The sequence below is a fragment of the Chlorocebus sabaeus genome, chromosome 22 (genome assembly GCF_047675955.1).
Source record: "Chlorocebus sabaeus isolate Y175 chromosome 22, mChlSab1.0.hap1, whole genome shotgun sequence".
Classification (NCBI taxonomy): Eukaryota; Metazoa; Chordata; class Mammalia; order Primates; family Cercopithecidae; genus Chlorocebus; species Chlorocebus sabaeus.
In genome coordinates, this window is record NC_132925.1 from 51,196,245 (window position 1) to 51,217,595 (window position 21,351).

The following is a 21,351-nucleotide window of genomic DNA, read 5'->3' on the forward strand; positions in this document are numbered from 1 at the left end:
TAGAGAAGGGGTCTGGAGTCTCCAGGCAGGTGTTGCTGCTGTGGGCTTGGGGAGCTACCAGGGCCTTGGAGCACCTGGGTGTCCCAGGATCAGATCTGAGCCGATCTCATGAGGCTGATCATCTGCTAGACTGAGCTCCTCGCCAGGCCCTTGTGTGTGTCTGTGTGGATCCTGCAAGAGCATGGCCAGAGCCAGCCAGAGGGGCCTGGTAGGTGGAACGGGGGTTGTTCTGAGACGGTGGCAATGAGGAGCAGGATGTCTCTGTGAGAGGAAGGAGCAGTTAGGTGGTGCCTTGCCCAGGCTCAGTCCTGGCACAGTTACCCTGAGCAAGATCCTGTTGCTGGAGTTGTGTGTGCTGCCCTCCGAGCTCACATCCTAGCAGGTAAAGTTCTCCCTCACTGGGCACGGAGGGAGAGGCCTGTGTTTCCAGGCTCCTTGAAGGAGCTCCCATTAGGCTACACAAACATGAGGCTGCCTGCCTTTTCTCATCATATCTTTGGCGTGTGTGTGTGTGTGTGTGTGTGTGTGTGTGTGTGTGTGTGTATTAGGGTCTTGCTCTGCTATTCAGACTGGAGTGCAAGCCTCAGCCTCCCAAGTAGCTGGGACTACAGTTTCACACTCCATGCCTGGCTAATTTTTAAAATTATTTTGTAGAGACTGGGGGTTTGCTGTGTTGCCTTGGCTGAGCTACTGTACCTGGCCACACCTTTGGCCTCTTAAAGGTCAGCCCTTCACATCATGTCACCAGTGACCTGACAGGCGAGAAAGCTGCTTTTCTCCTCTCTTGTCCCTCCTCGACTCTTGCTGCTAGGAGAGAAGCAGACACCTGGCCTGGATGTGACTCCAGTGCCCCATCGGAAGTGAAACTTGCCCTCTCTTGCAGGTGTTTGAGAAGCTGCAGCTGCTCAACCCTGAAATAGAAGCAGAACAAATATTAATGTCGCCCAACTCGTATATAAAGCTGCAGACAAACAGGTACGTGACTCAGCTCTTGTTTCCAGCAAAGCTGTGTGGCTGTACTTGCATCCGACAGCTCATGTGTCAACACTGTCGGGAGCCATGGGTGCTTTCAGGGAGGTTTTCTCCTGTTGTGCTTGGAATGGATGAGGCCTCTGCCTGCTCCTTCTCTTCTCTGTGGTGCTTCTCTGCTTCTTGAAATCACTTCTCACTGTAGGTCTCTTTTTCCTCCTTGTAGCCTAGAAACATTTTTATGCAAGCTACTAAAATTCAGTCTTTAAAAGGGAAAAAAACACCAGCTTAGAAATGTTGTGTTTTAAGACTTGCCACTCAGAGTGTAGCTGATGAGCCAGAAGCATCAGCATCACCAGGAAGAGGAGATGCAGCTCTCAGGCTCCACCCAAGACCTGCCCAAGGAGAAGCTGCACTCTAGGGAGATCCCCAGGCGAGGGGGCCACACAGTAACGCTTAGGAAGAGCTGTTTAAAGCTCTTCTGCAAACATAATTCCTACCTTTGATTCCAAGAGGATGCCTTTCATAACAGTGGCTTGCATTTGAATGGCAGTTGCCAAGCGGGAGACTCCACGGGCCACAGGACACTTACTTGTTGCATGAAACACATACATGTTTTCATTCAGCCAAAAGTAACAAAGTGCCAGGCTCCATGCTGGGCTCCAGGAACGCAGATATGGGTGACACAGGGTGCCCTGGAGGAGGGTAGCAGGGGAAGGCTATTAGAAAGCAAGGTGTAGTGTTCAAGCCAGAGCCCAAAGAAGGGTGCTGTCCATGGGGATTTAGGGGAGGCATGTCCCAGGTGGAGATGCTCAGGCTGGAGTTCTTGAAGGATGAGTAAGAGTTCCCCAGGTTAAGAGGAAAGGGTTGGTGGGGAAATAATGTTTAGGCAGAAGCAATAACATTTGCTCCTAGTCATCTATAGGGCTGTGGAAGAGACAGAGATGATGGGAACTAGCCCTGGGAGCTGGAGGCCTTTCCTTCCTGGGTTTCTTTATTATATTAATAAATATGTAAAAGGATAAAAAATATGGCGTAATTTGCTTCCTACCCAGTGCATAGTATCAGTAGTTTGCTAACAGTTTTCTTAGCAGGTAGCCTGTTTTTATCCTGTTGACAGTCCTTAGAAATAGGACAAGGCATGATCATTGCACACCTTTTACCGTGTAAGAAGTCAATGCCGAGAGAAGAGGACGTAATGTGCACACAGTTGGTGGCAGGACATGTTGGGACCGGCTTTGGATTCTGTCAGACTCAAAGCCCCATCCTCCACTATGCCAGGCTGCCTTGCTTCAGTAAATTGAGAACAATTTGCTGCAGAAATGATATTTTACAGTAAATGTCCCATGGAGCTGATGAAAGAAACTGCCCTCACAGTCTCTCCCTCCCTGCTGGCCGACCCATGGCAAGCGCTGCTCTGGGAAGAGTGAGAAGCCACACTTTGCTCGGAACCATTGGATTTCTGAATTAGTTTTCCGTGGGTGACTGATGAAGCCTCAGACAACTGACAGTACATGGTCCTGAGGCCCATAGGGCCAAGATTGGGCCTTTTTCACCTCCAAGGAGCATGGGGAGCTACAGACTCTTAGATCTCCTGGCATTGTATCCAGGCCCACTCGCACTGCTGCCGTCTACAAAAACAGCTCTATTTTGTTTTCCAAAGGGATGGTGCAGCCTCTCTGAGCTACCGCGTCCTGGATGGACCTGAAAAGGTTCCAGTCGTGTATGTTGATGAGAAAGGCTTTCTAGCATCAGGGTCTATGATCGGGACATCCACCATCGAAGTGATTGCACAAGAGCCCTTTGGGGCCAACCAAACCATCATTGTTGCCGTAAAGGTAGGGTTGCATTCTCCTCCTTTTTGGAGTAATGAAAGCAATAGCACTGAGGTAATATGCCTCTCAGGCGTAAAAGTGAATATATTCACCTTCCAGCTGAGAAACTGTAGATAGGAATTTAAGAGTAACTCAGGGTAGATAAAAAGCTACAGCATCTTCTGGTCGTCAGAGCCGAAGATCCTTGGGAGATCATTGATTCCAAGTACTTCATTTCATAGATGAGGCCCAGCGAGGTCCATGATTGGCGTAAGGTTACAGAACTGGGACTGGCACCACAGCTTCCTGACTGGAGTGCCGGTGCTCCACCCACTGTGCTTGGCCACTGATGTTATCACCACCCATGGTGGAGCTCCTGCTCTGGGCCAGCCCAGTGCCTGGAACATGATCTGTTCTTAAGAGCATTGGATGATATGCTCGGTATCTGCCATGAAAGTCATGACATCGAGTACCTGACATCCACTGTGGTTTTGAGAATGAGGTGGCCCATTTTCCAGACAAGGAGACTGAGGCTCAGAGTGGGAGTGACTTGCTCAAGGTTGCATGGGAATTGAGAGATGGGGTCTGTCTGCTTTGGGCGGTGTCCTTCTACCATATCATGGCACTGCCCTCTGCCATTCTATGTTGCTTAGGGATGGGACCTTCTCCATCAGCATCCCTGGGTCAGGTCCTGGGGTTTTGCTGAATGGAATTTTCTTTCCATGTCTCATCACCACTTGCTGAACCCTGGATGACAGAAGACACATACTCACTTAAATCTTTAGACTCTGCCTGGGTCACAGACCTTTTTCATTAATTCACATCTTCTGTTTCAAAGTGGGTGACTGGCAGCAGATCCTCCGCTCTAGTTTTTGGTGAGTGGAAGTGACTGACTGCTCATCCTATTTCAACAAATATGTATTGAGCACTAGCAGTATACCAGACACTGCACCACTGAACTTTGTCAAAGAAGTTCAGACCTTTGGAGCACTAATTTTTGAGCCAGGATAGATTTTCACCTGGACTCAGAGAAACAAGGGCTGCTGTTTATGGAGCTTGGGTTCTTGGGCTCCAGAAATCCCCATTTCCCTCCTTGCCCTGGTGGCCTGCAGGCACACTGTGACATGCTCAGAGCTTCCCCTGCAATCCAGAAGGACGTTATTTCTTTAAATGCCCCGAGAGCTAGGTTCTCTGAAGAAACTGATTATTTGCAGCCCAGGGGCCCTCTCGCAATGTGAATAGCAATCTCATTTTTCCAAGTCATGGATTGGCACACTCCTGGGTGGGTTTTCTCATAGTGAGGCCAGTCTGCTGTGTTGAGAGGTAAGAACCTTGTCACTAGGTTGGGACACTCTGGGGAGTGTGGCCTTTACTCCTCTCAGGACCCCTAAGTCCAGCCCCGCATTGTTCCTGAAGTGGATCCTCCTGGGGGCAGGCGTCCCCTCCTTGAGAGGTAGGTTTTGCTGGAGGCCAGTCCCTGGGACTGAATCCTCATCATACCTGTATGTTGTCCTTTAGGTATCCCCTGTTTCCTACCTGAGGGTTTCCATGAGCCCTGTCCTGCACACCCAGAACAAGGAGGCCCTGGTGGCTGTGCCTTTGGGAATGACTGTGACCTTCACTGTCCACTTCCACGACAACTCTGGAGATGTCTTCCATGCTCACAATTCGGTCCTCAACTTTGCCACTAACAGGTAGGATGTGGGCGAGGGTCATTTCTCCCGTGAAGTCCTGTCTGGTACCTGGTAGAGACAACTGGGGATAACACAGAAAGGCTGCTGCTGTTGAAGGAAGATGTGCGTTACTTCAGTTTCCAAGAGATGTGGGCATGCTGCACCGTGCAGGGCCACGAGGAAGCACCACTGCCCTCGGGGGATGTAGACCATCTCAGAGGAAGATAGACAGGCATCAGCCCCCAGAGGAGGAAGTAGGGTGTGGGGAAGCTCCAGGGAGTGCACCCCGAGGCACAGGAGAGTGGCCCTTCAGCCTCGGCTGCCCACAGGTCCTGCCACGGTTGTGTTTCCCTGTTGCTGAATGCATTCAAAGACAGGTGTCAAGGGTGTTGCCTTATGGAAAGAACTAGGGTTTAGAGTCAGGCCTGGTTCTAGCCACAGCTCTGCCCTTTGTGGGCCCTGTGAGCAGGTCACCATCCAAAAATCTGTTTCCACACCTATCATGTTGGGCAGTGTGGCCTAGGTTCCAGGGCTTTCCTTCAGCTGAGGGAGTGGGTCATGAGGACCTCTGGCAAACCATGGTGCCTTGTGTGTGTGCACAGAATTGCCATCTGTCAGTTTAGGGCATGTCCTGGAGGAAATGGAGCCCAGTTCTCCCAGCCCTTTGGCTGCACTGCAGGTCATTCTGGCCTTCTTGTGGCAGGAGCACCTGATAGAGACCCAGTCAGCACTCAGGATCAAAAGGTGTGGTGGAGGCAAGGATGCAGCCACGATCCCTAACCCAAACTGTCACCCCACGCAGTCCACACTTCTGCACCAAAGCTGCCATTGGCAACATTGAGCGCCTCCCCACTGCTGACCTCATGTAATACTCACGCCAGGCCTGTGTCGCAGGCACGTGATGATCCCCATTTTTCAGAGGAGGAAAGGGCAGAGGCTGCTTCTGCAGTCAGGTTGCGTAGTAAGGGCAGCCTTCCCTTTCTGGCATGTCCAGTTCTCTGGTGGGAAGAGCGTAGGGAAGCACTCTGGATCTCTTTCCTCTCGGGGCCTCAGTTTCCTTTCTGGAATGCCGGAATGATGCTGCTGCCACTGCCTAGCTGCGGGCTGTGTGTGCTTTCTGGGGTGACAAGTGAGGAGGTAGAGCCTGTGCCATCTACCTGCAGTGGTCCCTTGTCTGGGGCTGCTGTTTGGTAACCTTGAGTTGGGGCCACAACTGGGACCTCAGTCAGTCGAATGCTTTGCTCAGCAGAGGACCTGGACTACATTTCTCCATCTGGGAGTTGGAGGCTTCTTTACCCAGACTGAGAGCGAGCCCTCCTTTCTCTCCTGTGCCTAGAGACGACTTTGTGCAGATCGGGAAGGGCCCCACCAACAACACCTGCATTGTCCGCACAGTCAGTGTGGGCCTGACACTGCTCCGTGTGTGGGACGCAGAGCACCCAGGCCTCTCGGACTTCGTGCCCCTGCCTGTCCTACAGGCCATCTCCCCAGAGCTGTCCGGGGCCATGGTGGTGGGGGACGTGCTCTGTCTGGCCACTGTTCTGACCAGCCTGGAAGGTAAGACAGATCCTGAGCCAGGGAACCTGTGGAGTCACGGACGCTTGCAAAGCTGAGTGGGGGCTACCTGGGCGGGGGCTACCTGAGCGGGGGCTCGGCGCCAGTCACGGGGGCCTGCAGGCAGACCTGCAGGATACTCAGGAGCAGTGCTCCAAAACTGCTGCCCAGAGACCAGATCCAGCCTGTGCCTGTTTTCTGCAAGGAAATTTTTGTTGACACTCAGCTGGACCATGCATTTATGTATGGTCAGTGGCTGTTGTCACCCTACCACTGCCAGATTGTGTGGTCATAGCAGAGATCGTATAGGCTGCATAACCCAAATGCTTATGTCCGACCTTCAGAGAAAGCATTTGCCGGCCCTTTTCTGGAACAGCTCCGCCTGGGGGGCATCCCCTGCTCCTGTGGGGCATCCTGCCTCTGCACAGTCTCACGCAGTTCCTCTAGCCAGGCGACACACAGATCGCTGCTGCTGCTGCTGCTGAGGAACTGAATTGACCATTTTAGTGAATTCTGTGGGAAGTGGCCGCCATCGTGGACAGCACAGGCTAGGAGACTTAAGCAAAGAAGGACATTGGGCTAAATCAGTGACTTCCAAATTTCAGCCATGCCCAGGTGACCTATAGTACATCTGTGGAACACATGTACAATTATTTACTTAGTTTTTATTTTCAAATTGTCTCCACCTTTTTTTTTTTTTTACCTTACTAAATTTATTTTAAAAGGAGATGAAATACTACCTTTAAGGAAAAACAAATATAATTTGCCATAAATAGATTATGGTTGAGTCATTTAATTGTATTTATTATATAATGTGATTGGCTTTTAACTCAGAAGTGTATGTGGTGAAAGCTCTGAGCCTCACACCTGCTGTCTGTTTGCTAAAATGGAATTGATAAGGCAACGAAGGAATGGGGAGGGGTTGTGCTTTGTGGAAGGAGCTACAGAGGGCAGGGCCTGGCAGCAGCACCAGACCATTCCTGGGCAGGGGTCAGCTAAAGCTTCATGCCAGGATGGTCAGGAAATTCCAAGCAGGGAGCTGTGGGTCAGGGAGAGCAGGTGCTAGGGGCCACAGCCCTGTAGAGGGTGGGTGCAGCAGGGTAGGAGAGCTGATGGCTCCAGGTGGCTGGAGCCAGGAGCATGACCGGCACTGGGGCAGGCAGTGTGGCTGTCTCCTGAGGCTGCTGAGTGAGCCCCCACTGGGGTAGTGGCAGCCAGTGAGGAGGCTGGCTTATCATCCAGGTGAGTTGGGCTTTGACTGGAGTGTCCAGCTATGGGAAGGGGGTGACATCCGTGTTTCCTCTCCAGGCCTCTCGGGAACCTGGAGCTCCTCGGCCAACAGCATCCTCCACATAGACCCCAAGACGGGTGTGGCTGTGGCACGGGCCGTGGGATCTGTGACAGTTTACTACGAGGTCGCTGGGCACCTGAGGACCTACAAGGAGGTAGGCTTCAAGCAGCGGAGGCAGAAGTGGCTCAGTGGCCTGTGAGGCGGGCCTGACCTTCTGGGAGGATTATGAAGACTTTTCCTTTTTTTTTTTTTTTTTTTTTTTTTTTTTTTTGAGACGGAGTCTGGCTCTGTCGCCCGGGCTGGAGTGCAGTGGCCGGATCTCAGCTCACTGCAAGCTCCGCCTCCTGGGTTTACGCCATTCTCCTGCCTCAGCCTCCCGAGTAGCTGGGACTACAGGCGCCCGCCACCTCGCCCGGCTAGTTTTTTGTATTTTTTAGTAGAGACGGGGTTTCGCCGTGTTAGCCAGGATGGTCTCAATCTCCTGACCTCGTGATCCGCCCGTCTCGGCCTCCCAAAGTGCTGGGATTACAGGCTTGAGCCACCGCGCCCGGCCAAGACTTTTCCTGTTATAGAAAAACCGTGTGAGGGCTTGGGGTCTAGGAGTCATAAGTCTGGGACTGGCCACTTGCTGACTCTGACGTGGGGACAAGCTCCCTTTTCTTTCTAGGCCTCAGTCTGCCCATGTTCAAGAGGGTGTGATGAGGACAGGCAGCCTTGGTGGGTGTCTGTAGGTAGGGTGGATTCCAGCTCCCATGGGCTTGGTTCTGGCAACCCTGGAGTGGGCACTTCCTGGGAGCCAGTGCTTCCCTGTCACCTGCAAGGTTAAGACTCCCTGTGCAAGTCACCTTTTGAGTGTGGAGGCAACAAAACCTGCTGTCTCTTCCATTCATCTCCAGTTGAGAATGAATCAGTGGGCCGAGTCTGACTGAGATCCAAATGCATCTCATTTTTAGAGGCAGCATGTGCTTTATGGAACCTAGCAGTTTAACCTAATAGTTTGCATATTTAGTGCTGCAGCTCTGCAGTTTGGGCGAGCCAGTTGCAGACAGAGGCATCCTCTGACAATACAGCTGTGCTCTCCTGGAAAGAGCCTCTGATCAGGGGATGGGGTGGCATGGACAGAGGTGTGCAGGGTTCAAGGGCAGAGCATGGGGGGCTGGAACAGAGGGTGTGGGAGAAGCATGGTCTGGCTTTGTGATCAGATCAGAAAATGCACCAGATTCCGGGCAGTTTGGTGCAGGTTGACGGTGGGGCATCTAGAGCCAGACGGTCTAGGTCAAATCCCAGCTTGGCCACTACAAGGCTATGACTGAGCAATCACTGAGTCTCGCTATGCCCTGGTTTTCTTGTCTGTATAATGGGGATGATAGCGTTGTGAGGATTCAGTGAGTTAGCACGTGGGAAGCCCCTAGGATGGTGCTCAGCTCATAGCCAGTGCTCAGCAGAAATTAACTGCTGCTGCTCCTGTTCCAGGGTGAAGGGGTAGAAGCTTATGCCACACTCAGTGGAGTTTTTTAAACAGTGCTATAGACCAAGGCTGTGTTTGCTGAGGTTACCTGGCTCCTGGAGGAGCTCGAGAGAGTAGTGGCTGCAGGGTAACTGGCTAGAGACTCAGGCCAGGCCCTCAGCTGGGTTCACTGGGTGTGGCAGAATCTAAAGGCAGGTTTGGGAGAGATGGGAGGGAGGGAGGCACATCAGAGCTCCATGAGCATCCAGAAGTGGGGCTGGAGGGGAGGAAGGGCTTGGGGTGACCAGGCTGCTACTGGTCCTTTGTTAAGAGGGGCACACAGAGGTGGGTAGGCCTACAGGGAGGTGAGGAGCCTGGGCCAGGGAGCTAGAGATGTCACAGCTCTCCCAGGTGAGGCAGGGGGCACAGCTGGGCAGGTGCGGCAGGAGCACTGTGAAGAATGCTGGACAGGGTGGGGGCCTCACTCCAGAGGTGGCTTCGAAGCCCTGGGAGTGGGTGGGAGCGCACGGGCACTCCGGGAGTGCAGGTAGGAGAGGGACCAGGAGGCCTTGGGCACTCTCTGAGAGTGGACAGGGAGGAAGGGGAGAGGAGAGCCAGGGTTGGGGGGTCCCAGGCTAGGGAGTGGGACACAGCCTCTGTCAGTCCCTGAAGGTGGATGGTGGTGAGCCCTGAGAGGAGGCCCCGTGAGTTTGACAGTGATGCAGGCCTGGTCACCTACAGCTCTGCATAGGGCACATCCCTGGGAGCTGCAGGGGCTTCGATCCCATCCCTGCTCTGAAGTTCACCTACTGGTAGAAACCAGTTCCCCGGAGGCAGGGACCGCTGGTGCCTGCTGAGAGAGGGAGGGGGGCCTTCAGCTGCAGGAAGTGGACTTGGGCCTGAAGGGTGGATGGGGCTGGGCTCTGCAGAGAAGGTGGGAGGGTGTCCTAGTCAAGGGACTGCAGGGAGGTCACCAGCCTGGGGCTGTTTGGATGTGGCCAGGTGCAGGATGGGCCCAGGGGGAACAGCTGGGAAAATCTGGGCAGACTGGATTCTGGGTGGGGTGCGGTGCTGTACTACAGAGAAGTGATCCTGGCTGTCCCAAGAGCCAAAATCCTCAACCCACCCGGATCGATTAATGAATTCAGGCCCGCTGCTCAGCGTCCAGTTGGCTGCTGGGAGAAGCAGCTTATTCAATTGGAGAACTGAGCTGTGAAGTCTGACTAGACTGGGCTCAAACCCCCTCTCTGCCACATTGTAGCAAGGCATTTAGGCTTTGAGCCTCAGCGTTGCCACCTGTGAAATGGGTGACACTGTGTCAGACTGCAGGGTGAGGTCGTGGAAACGCCCAGCATGGACCGGGACATAGGCGGCGCTCCATGAAGCTTCCTTGGCTCCCTCTCTAGGTCATGGTCGGCGTCCCTCAGAGGATTATGGCCCGTCACCTCCACCCCATCCAGACCAGCTTCCAGGAAGCTACAGCCTCCAAAGTGATTGTTGCCGTGGGAGACAGAAGCTCTAACCTGAGAGGTACTTAATGAGCGGTACTTGGGCGGTCTTCAGAGTACCTGGGAGCAGGGAGGTGGCTTCCTGTGTCCTCTGGATGGAGTTTGTCTGCTTTTCCTATTCACACTCACACCAACTCCAGAGAGGGTATTTAGCCCCTCACTCGTCCACTCCTTCCAGCATTTCTGAACTTGGAGTCCTCCAAAAGCTGAGCCAGTGAAAGGAATCTTCATAATGGAGCCCAGCTCCCAGAAGGTGCCTGTTCTGCACTAGAAATGTGACTTCAGCCCAAGGGCACCCTAGCAAAGAAAGCCACAATTTCCCACCATGAATCCCAGAAACTAATGAATTAGCAGGACTGGTTGCTGGTTTTAATTTTTGTAATGACCTCTCCCAGGTTATGCATAGAATGTTGAATCCCATCCCCTGCCCATGACAGCCCTGAACAGCAGCTGCCAGAAATAAGTAAGTCAACAGGGCTGTTTTCTTACACCACTTCACTGGCAGAGTGAAGCACCGCCCTTCTCGTCCTAATTAATGAGGCAGCTCTGTTCCATCATGGCAGCCTCTGCTCCTTCCTCAGCACAAATGGACAGCACTGTGCCGTTGCCAAAATGCTGCTCAGGTGTTAGTGGAGAACTAGTACCCTCCGAATGTGCAGAAGTAAATTGCCATTTCCCCTGCTGACAGGGACAGAAGTCAGGCATTAGCGGGCCCGGCCCGTCTGCTGTGCCCCTGGATACAAGGTCTGGAACAGATGCTGAAATTCTGACTTGAAGCTCCCTGTGATGCCGAATGGCACCCTCTTCCATATGATGTGTCCTTGGCTTTACCAATCCTGGCTGCATCTCAAAACTTAGAGCAGCCGTGAGGCCCTGCTGGAAGACATGCAAGGGCAGGTGGCATTTGCGGCCCAGCTAGCCCGTGCAGGCCTGGTGGAATTTGGTGTGGTGGCCATCGGGCCTGGCCCACACCCTCTCATCTCTCCCCTCTCTAGGCGAGTGCACCCCCACCCAGAGGGAAGTCATCCAGGCCTTGCACCCAGAGGCCCTCATCAGCTGCCAGTCCCAGTTCAAGCCGGCCGTCTTTGATTTCCCATCTCAAGATGTGTTCACCGTAGAGCCACAGTTTGATGCTGCTCTGGGTAACTGCGAGGATTTGAAAGTGAAAGGGACTTGGAGACAGTCTCTGTCTTCTGGGCATCTTGGGGCTTCATGTGCCCAGCTCACCATGGCCGTCTGTCCGGAGGGCAGAGATTGTTAGGAGCCCAGCCTGGGGATTGACTCCAGGGTGGGGACTTGGGAGGACTGCTGGTCACAGAGGGCATCCTAGCTTGGCCAAGGCCTTTACGGGGGATTCCCAGGAGGACTTCTGGAGGAGGTGACTTCTCACCTGGGCTCTGGAGGATGCATAGGAGTACCCTGGTTAGAGAAGCAGGGAGAAGAAATGACATCAGTGCACGGGCAGGAGAGGGGACAAGACAATACACTCTTGTCTCTGCAGGCCAGTACTTCTGCTCAATCACAATGCACAGGCTGACAGACAAGCAGCGGAAGCACCTGAGCATGAAGAAGACAGCTCTGGTGGTCACTGCCTCCCTCTCCAGCAGCCACTTCTCCACAGAGCAGGTGGGAGCCGAGGTGCCCTTCAGCCCAGGTCTCTTCGCCGACCAGGCTGAAATCCTTTTGAGCAACCACTACACCAGCTCCGAGGTCAGGGTCTTTGGTGCCCCGGAGGTTCTGGAGAACTTGGAGGTGAGTGGCATCTGCATGCCTCAGGCCAGGCCAGAGTCAAGGGCGTCAGGAAGGCCCTGGAGGAAGAGGGAATGTGGCGTGGATGTCCTGGGCCAGCTCTCTTTAAAATTTATTTTTACAATTATAATTTTTAAATTGAAGTACTCTTTCTGTAGCACTATTGCTGTCTCTCAGGCTGCGTGATTGTATTAATTGATCTGACCTCTGCTGGTCTTCCCCAGCTATAAGTTAAGCTTGTGGGGGCAGCACTGAGAACCCAGAAAAGGTGCCAGTGAGCGTGTGGTGCGTGGCATGGCCGAATTCAGTGCAGGAGCATCCGCCACAGAGCAGGGAGGAAAGCCCTAATCCCTGCTGGGACAAGTCCCCTCTCTCCAGGCCTCACTTCCCCCATGACTAAGTCGTGGGGTGGGGTTGCGGGGTGAATGATCCCTCAGGCCCGGAGCCTAGCAGGCTGGGAAGAGTTCTGGGGTGGGAGAACCAAGGAGTTCCTTGGCATTTCCACCTGCTCATCCTCCTGCCTTGCTGCAGCCAGCGTGACGGCATGTTCTCCCGCAGAGGCAGGGAATGCCCAGCATCGCCGATGAGGGAGGAGGGCCGGCCCGCTGGCGGCTGCTGGAGACCAGCCGTGAGCAGAGCTCGGGCTGCTGCCTTGGAGAGCTGGTGCTTGGTGATATTTCGTGTTGGTTTAGCCTTTTTTTTTTTTTTTTTTTTTTGAGACGGAGTCTTGCTCTGTCGCCCAGGCTGGAGTGCAGTGGCACTATCTTGGCTCACTGCAATCTCCACCTCCCAGGTTCACACCATTCTCCCCCCTCAGCCTCCCGAGTAGCTGAGACTACAGGCACCCGCCACCATACCCGGCTATTTTTTTGTATTTTTAATAGAGATGGGGTTTCACCGTGTTAGCAAGGATGGTCTCAATCTCCTGACCTCGTGATCTGCCCACCTCAGCCTCCCAAAGTGCTGAGATTACAGGCGTGAGCCACTGCGCCCAGCCTGGTTTAGCATTTTTGTAAGCAGCAGTTGATTAGAATTGAATAAACTTGAATTTGATTCTGACATTCATATTGATTTGTCCTTCCCTCAAAAAACACCCTGAGTACGTACAGGGCTTCCCGACTCTGCAGACTACATGCCGTCCATGAGCAGTGCCCAGGTGTCATTACCTGCCCATGAGGTGTGACCTGGGCAGGGGTCCCCACTCCATACCCTTGGGCCCCAGGAGGGAAGCCCAGCATGTCAGGCTGAAGCAGGGGTGCTTCCAGAGGTGGGCCATGCAGAGCAGCCCTCCCGCCTCAGGGTCCTGAGGCCCTACTCAGTGCTCCCTCCACTGAGTCCCACCCCCAGCTCTGATGTCTCTTCCAGGTGAAATCCGGGTCCCCAGCCGTGCTGGCATTCGCAAAGGAGAAGTCTCTTGGGTGGCCCAGCTTCATCACATACACAGTTGGCATCTCGGACCCCGCCGCCGGCAGCCAGGGGCCTCTGTCCACTACCCTGACCTTCTCCAGCCCCGCGACCAACCAAGCCATTACCATCCCAGTGACAGTGGCTTTTGTGATGGATCGCCGTGGGCCTGGTCCTTGTGAGTTGCAGAATGATGTCATCTGGGACAGACCAGGATGGGGAGGGACAGGCAGAAGTGTCCTGGCTATCAGTAGAAACCTGGGGTGTAAGAAATGGAGTAGTCAGAAATGCAGAATGTCCCTCAAAGTGATCACTGCTCACAGGGGCCATGATGTAGACTTTAGTTCCCCAGCTTTCCCATCTGTTCTCAACGGGCCTCCAACCCCGTGGAGGCCCACAGGGACTGTGCCCCTCCTCTGCTCTGCAGCCTGCGCCAGGAGAGGAAGCGCCAGAGTACCAAGAGCAGCTGTGGGCCCGGACCTCCAGCAGGTGGCCTGGCCCTCATCCTTATGTCTAAGAGGGGCCTGTGGACTGCCCTGTAGACATACAGTAGTGCAGGAACATGATGGGACACCACAGTGGGCCTGGTGGTTTTGGTAACTCATCTTCCCATTGATGGCAGATGGAGCCAGCCTCTTTCAGCACTTCCTGGATTCCTACCAGGTCATGTTCTTCACGCTCTTTGCCCTGTTGGCTGGGACGGCGGTCATGATCATAGGTGAGGAGGCTGCGTGTATCTCTGGGTCTGTTCCCCTGCCCCCGCCTGCTCTAACCAACCATGTGCTCTTGCAGCCTACCACACTGTCTGCACGCCCCGGGATCTTGCCGTGCCTACAGCCCTCACGCCTCGAGCCAGCCCTGGGCACAGCCCCCACTGTGAGTAACCCCCCTGCAGGCAGAACCAGGCAGAGCTGCTGAGAAAGAAAAGAGCCCTGAGGGAGGGGTCGAGGCTCCTGAACCCTGAGTCTCAACAGGTCCTTGCCTGGGCCAAAGGAGCCTGAGGCCCAGAGGACAGATGTGGGAGCCAGCAAGGTCAGGGCAGAGGGGCTGCCAGTCCTGGTTCAGCAAGAGCTTTCCCCAGGCAGAGCCATGCTGGGTGGAGGTGTGGGCAGCAAGGAGCTCTGTATAGGCAGGGGTGCATGCTAGGACCAGATTCTCACCTGCTGGGGCTGCCTCAGAAGGCTCTAAGCTGGGGTTGGACGAGCTGACTCACAGATGGGGATTCTGGGTAGTTCGGAAGAGAAATTTCCCAGAAGAAGGGGCAAATTCATTTCTTTCAATGGTCCAACTGTTTCTGGTGACCCTGCACAGCTCCAGGGAGCACCTCACTGTGTGAATGCAATTTCTCTCTCAAACAATGCAGTGCCCAGCCTGTAGTGCTATACGCGAAGGCCCTTTAATGTCTTCTGATTCCCATTTGAGGGTTCTCTTGCCTACACAGAGTCCTTGAGCTCGTGTCTGCTGACATGGGGGCCCATGGACCAGCTTCAGGGGGGTCCCTGAATTTGTTTGAAAGAAGACCCAGTTGTGTGGGTAGAAGCACTTTCCTGAGTAAGGAGAGCCCACACGCCCTGGCCTTCTGCCTGACAGCTTCTCCACCTGCGAAGCAGTGCCCAGGGGAGGACATGGGTGCTCAGCCTTCTCACAGCTCTGCTGCTTTCTGCAGCTGCTCTGGCAGCAGGCACCTGCCCTTTCTAGTTGCCTCTCTCAGCATGCTCCTCCCTGGGTTTTGGGAGCCACACCTGGGTCTCTGCAAGGTCTCCGGAGCACTGCAGAATCACTGCTCCCCTCGAGGTCTTTGTTCCTGTGGTGCTCTTGCCCAAGGCTGTGTTGCATTCAGATGCACAGGCCCGCCCTGCCACATGCCCCCTGGACAGATGCTGCTGCGGTCCTGAAACCTGAGACTTGTTCTCCCCGGACAGGCTCTGCACTCCTGGGTGTTAGGGTGGCATCCCAGGCCTCTCTGTGTGGATGAGGCCAGCTCAGCAGGTGCCGGTGGACTTCCCTCTGCTGGCCAGGGAGGCCTCGGGGCATCACTATGAGAGTGTCCTGGGTGAGGCAGGCGCCTGCTGAATGCTGGTTGTAACTGAGGAGCGCGCCGCTCTCCCTGGCTCTGCTGCTCACATCGTCTCTCTTCCCATCCTAGATTTCGCTGCCTCATCACCCACATCTCCCAATGCACTGCCTCCTGCTCGCAAAGCGAGCCCTCCCTCAGGGCTGTGGAGCCCAGCCTATGCCTCCCACTAGGCCGTGTGAAGGTTCCCAGAGGATGGATCTCAGCCGAGCCTCGTGCGCCCCCAAGATGGGAGATCCCTGCTGCATTCACACTGGAACAAGCCCCTCCAGACGAGTGCCCCGGCCAGCTTCACTGCCGTCTCTGTTCACACAGAGCTGTAGTTTCGGCTCTGCCCATTAGCTCATTCTTTTATATAGGAGTTTTAAATGTGTGTTTTTTTCCCGTCAGGTCTTACAAAGCTAAGACTTTTTGGCTCATTCCTTTTTGCATGGTTGTCTAGGGTTTCTGGACAATGTGCTGTTGCATTTTTATTTTCATAGCCTTGCTGAAATCTCTCCCTTCTCAAGACTTTGAGCAGTTAAAAGTACTCTTTAGAAGTTGTCTGTAGGTGACGTTACTGTAGTGGTCTCAGGGAAAGGATTGTCCAGTTACTTTAGGGGTGTTTTTGGTGGGGTTTTTCCCCCTGTGCAAACTTACTTTTCCCCTAGTCTGGTTGCTGCTAGGAATGTTGGGGAGCAGTGGGACGTGATCGTCCCTGTGTCTGCCCCACTGCCGCAACGGAAGCCTCAGGAACCAGCACCTGGAGGCCGGGATAGCCAACCCCTGGGTGAGCAAGAGGCTGGAGAACACGGGAGCTCACCCAGGGCTGCTGCCCGACCACGGGCCACTGTGAACAGACTTCAGTCCTCTGTTTTTGTTTCATAAGCTGTTGAGACATCTGGTGGACTTGGCTTAGGCCCCGCTGGGACATCCCAAGTGTGATCCCTCTCACTCCATCAGGACACCAGGACTGTCCTTAGGAAAATTCCTTGAGATGGCAGCAGGAGTCATATTTTCTGTGTGTTTCGGAAAGCTGCTGTGTCCTGCCTCAGCACAAAGACCCAGTGTCATTTCCTCCTCCTGTTCCTGTGCCACTTCAGAACCTCAGCAGATCTGAGCCACCGCCTGCCAGTGTAAGAGGCGGCCACTTTTATGGCAGCTCGTCAGGCACAGGGCCCCAGGCAGCTTCCCAGCAGGCCCTAGAGCCTGGCCCGGGCCAGTGATGGAGGGCAGCCACCAGCCCAGGGCCTGCCCATCCAGAAGGGACACCCCAGGGGCTGGGGGAGGAGACCCTTGGAAAAGTCCTCTCTTCCCAGCTCCTGGTTCTAGATCTGAGATTCTCAGATCACAGGCGCCTGTGCTCCAGGCTGAGGCTAGGCTACCCTCAGGGAGATCCAGAGACTCATGCCCATGGCCATCCATGCATGGACGCTGTGTGGAGAGTCCAGGATGACTGGGGATTCCGTACAAGCCCCCTTCAGTCCTTCAGCACTGGGCCATGTGGTTGATTTTTCTAAAGCTGGAGAAAGGAAGAATTGTGCCTTGCATATTACTTGAGCTCAAACTGACAACCTGGATGTAAACAGGAGCCTTTCTACTTGGTTTATTTAATAAAGCTCTATGTGATTTTTTAAGAGGGTGCAATCATTGATGAGACTTCTCTCTGATGGTAATGGTTTCTTCCCTTTACCCATCTATGATACTCTAGGGCCTGGCAGAGCTGGAGGTCTGAGCTTTATTCTCCCCAAGGGGCGAGCATCATTTTCAAGCACGCTCAGGTTGGTAAATCCAAGTGCATCTGGACATAGCCAGATCTTGCCAGCAAGTGAGTGTGCCCAAGAAGGCATGTTGACAAAACCATGTGATGCCACACAGTTCAGCTTTCTGCTCCCAAGCTAACGAAGCGACTCTTTATCTCTAATGGTTGCCAGGAAAGGCTTTTAGCACCATTTAGCACTAAAAATATAGTATATAATATAGTTTTTTCTCTAGAATTCTTAAATCTGGCCAAAAGTGAACTCTTGGTCTCTGTTTTTCTGTATGTCTTTGTGCATGCTCACACGTGCATCCATGCATCCTGGAAATATTTTGTTGTTGTTGTTGTTTTGAGACAGAGTCTCCTCTGTTGCCCAGGCTGGAGTGCAGTGGCGCAATCTCAGCTCACTGCAAGCTCCGCCTCCTGGGTTCACGCCATTCTCCTGCCTCAGCCTCCCGAGTAGTTGGGACTACAGGCGCCCACCACCATGCCTGGCTAATTTTTTGTGTTTTTAGTAGAGACGGGGTTTCACCATGTTAGCCAGGATGGTCTCGATATCCTGACCTCATGATCCGTGCTCCTCGGCCTCCCAAAGTGTTGGGATTACAGGCGTGAGCCACCGCGCCCGGCTGCATCCTGGGAATATTACATCACAAGGTCTGCAGACACTCGCTAGCAGGGAGCACTGAACCTGGGGCATCCAGGGTGGGTAGCAGAGGTCTAGGCTGGTGAGAGCTTAGCAATCAGGTGACCAAGAGTCTAGGCCCACCTTGCTCTGGGGCTGGAGAGAAATTGTTTATCTCTCTGGGCCACAGTAGTTTCCTCACCTGCAAAGGGGCGCTCTTGACATGTGTCCTACTCACCATCTACCCAGAGCGGCTCCCAGCAGGAAGCAGGTGCTAGATGGCATCACTGTCCTCAGATACTCAGCCTCCCTCTGTGCACGCCCTCTCCCACATGCCTTTGCAGTTCCTTCTGCCCATTGAGGCTAGGTGTGATCATGTGACTTGCTTTGGTTGGCATGGGTGAGAGGGACCATGGGTCAGTGCTGGGCATCCCTTACCCTTCTTGTGCCCCTGCCATTGATGTAGTAAGCAGGAAGCCCAGGTAGCTGCAGGTCCAAGCAGGAGGAAGGACACCTGCAAGGGACCTGCCCTGGATCACCTGGCCTGCAGCCCATGGCTATGAGAAGAGTGATGGTTCTTGGGGACAGCGTGGTAGGCAGCAACGTTGCAGCAACCCGTGACAGATAAGAAACATGCTATGGTTCCCTTCTGGCTGAACGCAGTGAAGGCCGATGTTTTCTGTCTCACATTCCCTCCCTTTGCGGATTCCCTCTGGGCTGTCTGGTGGGCCCTCTCAGCCCATCCTGCTGGGACAGGGTTTCCTGGGTGTCCCTGGCCGCAGGCCTAGCCAGGCACCCAGTCAGGAACCTCTGAGGATGGGGCACAGCAAGGTTGTGCGATGCTGGACCTGCCCCTCCTGCGCTCCCATCTCTGGGCCAGGGTGTGGTCAGCCACACACTAGAGGCTGCTGTGGGGATGGATGGGAATGTGGCTCCACAGGACACATCGCTCCATCATTGTGGGTCCTGTGCCCACATGAAACCATCCTGCTCAGCCTTACTCTCCATTACAGCCCTTGTGGCGGGGCCACAGTGGGAGGGATGTTCTCAGGATGGTTTTTGGAATGAATGCGTGAGTGAATCCCCACGAAGGAATGTGATTCTGGGTTTCCCCAACTCTGGGTTCTAGTTTCTGGAACATCCTGAACCTCAGGTCAGTGTGGGGAGGAGCAGGGGCCAGGGAACAGGTGGAAGCTGAAACTCACAACAGGCTGAGAGTGCCCACCAGGCACAGCCCGGGAGAATCGGCTGAAGGGAGGTACCGCAGGATAGAAAACAAGAGAGGGCTGACTCAGTCTCTTCCAAACCACTCCTCTCAGCCACCTCCAAGCCACCTGGGCTAGAGCCAAACAAAGCCAACTTGACAGAACCACCTCTGGCCACCAGCATGGCTCCCAGCAGCCTGTGTAGATCTGCCTAGATGGTTGGAAGAAGCCAGGAGGCAGGGCAAATGCTCAGAGCCGCCGCCGTTTCCTGCACGCCACCTGCTAGCACATGCTGAGCATTTCCAGTCACCAGCTCACTTCATCCCCGCCACAGCCCTAGGAGGCAGGCCCAGCCACCTACAGATGGGGAAACTGAGGCCCACAAGGTGAAGCCACTCACCTGGTCACACGCTGGCAAGTGGGTTGACTGGCACCAGAGTTTGCTCCCCCAATGTGTACTTTCTTCTACCCTCCTGGGTAGGGGCATCCACTGTGGGAGCCTTTCACCCACTTCCCTCAGAACAGCTCAGCCGTGGACTGTCTCATGAATTATTTTATAATCATAAGGAAGACATTTTGCTGGGCATGGTGGCTCACGCCTATAATCCCAGCACTTTAAGAGGATGAGGCAGGCAGATCACTTGAGGTCAGGAGTTCGAGACTAGCCTGGCCAACATGGTGAAACCCGGTCTCTACTAAAAATAAAAAAATCAGTCAGGCATGGTGGCACGTGCCTGTAATCCCAGCTACTCAGGAGGCTGAGGCAGGAGAATCACTTGAACCTGGGAGGTGGAGGTTGCAGTGAGCAGAGATTACACCACAGCAAGACTCCATCTCAAAAAAAAAAAAAAAAAAAAAAATTATTTAACATAAGAAAAAATTTAACATAGAAAAATATTTTTTACAAGGAAAAATGTTTTTCATAAAAAATTAAAAGGCCAGGCATGGTGGCTCACATCTGTAATCCCAGCACTTTGGGAGGTTGAGGCAGTGGATCACGAGGTCAGGAGATCAAGACCATCCTGGCTAACACGGTGAAACCCCGTCTCTACTAAAAGTACAAAAACTTAGCCAGGCATGGTGGCGGGCACCTGTAATCCCAGTTACTTGGGAGACTGAGGCAGGAGAATGGTGTAAACCTGGGAGGCGGAGGTTGCAGTGAGCCAAGATGGCGCCACTGCACTCCAGCCTGGGCAACAGAGCGAGACTCCATCTCAAAAAATAAATAAATAAATAAAAATTTTTTATAAAAAAAATAATTTGGCCTGGCACTGTGGCTCACGCCTGTAATCCCAGCACTCTGGGAGGCCGAGGCAGGTGGATCACGAGGTCAGGAGATCGAGACCATGCTGGCTAACATGGTGAAACCCTGTCTCTACTAAAAATACTAAAAATTAGCCAGGCATGGTGGCGGGCGCCTGTAGTCCCAGCTACTCAGGAGGCTGAGGCAGGAGAATGGCGTGAACTGGGGAGGCAGAGCTTGCAGTAAGCTGAGATTGCGTCACTGCACTCCAGCCTGGGCAACAGAGCGAGACTGCATCTCAAAAAAAAGAAAAAAGTTTTGGCCGGGCACAGTGGCTCATTCCTGTAATCCCAACACTTTGGGAGGCTGAGGTGGGCAGGTCATTTGAGGTCAGGAGTTTGAGACCAGCTTGGTCAACATGGTGAGACCCTGTCTCTACTAAACACAAAAATTAGCTGGGCATGCTGGCATGCGCCTGTAATCCCAGCTACTTGGGAAGCTGAGACAGGAGAATCGCTTGAACCCGGGAGGTGGAGGTTGCAGTGAGTCCAGTGAGACTCCATCTAAAAAAGAGAAAAAAAGAAAAAAACTTTTAACAGAAAAGTACAACAAATAATATAACAAACCCCCATGCCTACTACTCAATGTAGGCTTTTGTTAGCATGATCTTATAGGCTTCCACGATGTGTTTTGTTTTGTTTTTCAAAAAATAGACCAAAGAAAAAACCAAAAACAAAAAACCCTACTGTTATAACTTCTCTCATGTAACCTCTACCTTCTAGCCCTTCATCTTTTTTTTCCCTTGAGATGGAGTTTTGCTCTTGTTGCCCAGACTGGAGTGCAATGGCGCGATCTCAGCTCACTGCAACGTCCGCATCCCGGGTTCAAGCACTTCTCCTGCCTCCGCCTCCCAAGTAACTGGGATTACAGGTGCCCATCACCACGCCCGGCTAATTTTGTATTTTTTTTTAGTAGAGACGGGGTTTCTCCATGTTGGTCAGGCTGGTCTTGAACTCCCAACCTCAAGTGATCCACCTGCCTCGGAATCCCAAAGTGC

At 53.6% G+C, this 21,351-nt stretch overlaps 1 protein-coding gene across 1 annotated transcript in view; it reads left to right on the top strand.

The window, feature by feature from the left end:
* The window catches only part of NUP210 (nucleoporin 210), a 104,707-nt gene extending 87,608 nt beyond the window's left edge, over positions 1 to 17,099 (top strand). The window contains exons 29-40 of the mRNA XM_007985290.3: positions 884 to 975; positions 2,633 to 2,807; positions 4,302 to 4,477; positions 5,793 to 6,013; positions 7,319 to 7,455; positions 10,155 to 10,278; positions 11,252 to 11,398; positions 11,758 to 12,008; positions 13,371 to 13,587; positions 14,032 to 14,127; positions 14,202 to 14,285; positions 15,556 to 17,099. Of these exons, the coding sequence (XP_007983481.3) occupies positions 884 to 975; positions 2,633 to 2,807; positions 4,302 to 4,477; positions 5,793 to 6,013; positions 7,319 to 7,455; positions 10,155 to 10,278; positions 11,252 to 11,398; positions 11,758 to 12,008; positions 13,371 to 13,587; positions 14,032 to 14,127; positions 14,202 to 14,285; positions 15,556 to 15,656 (1,821 nt within the window). The 3' untranslated portion in view covers positions 15,657 to 17,099. The remainder of the gene's footprint in view (positions 1 to 883; positions 976 to 2,632; positions 2,808 to 4,301; positions 4,478 to 5,792; positions 6,014 to 7,318; positions 7,456 to 10,154; positions 10,279 to 11,251; positions 11,399 to 11,757; positions 12,009 to 13,370; positions 13,588 to 14,031; positions 14,128 to 14,201; positions 14,286 to 15,555) is intronic.
* Positions 17,100 to 21,351: the final 4,252 nt, after the last annotated feature.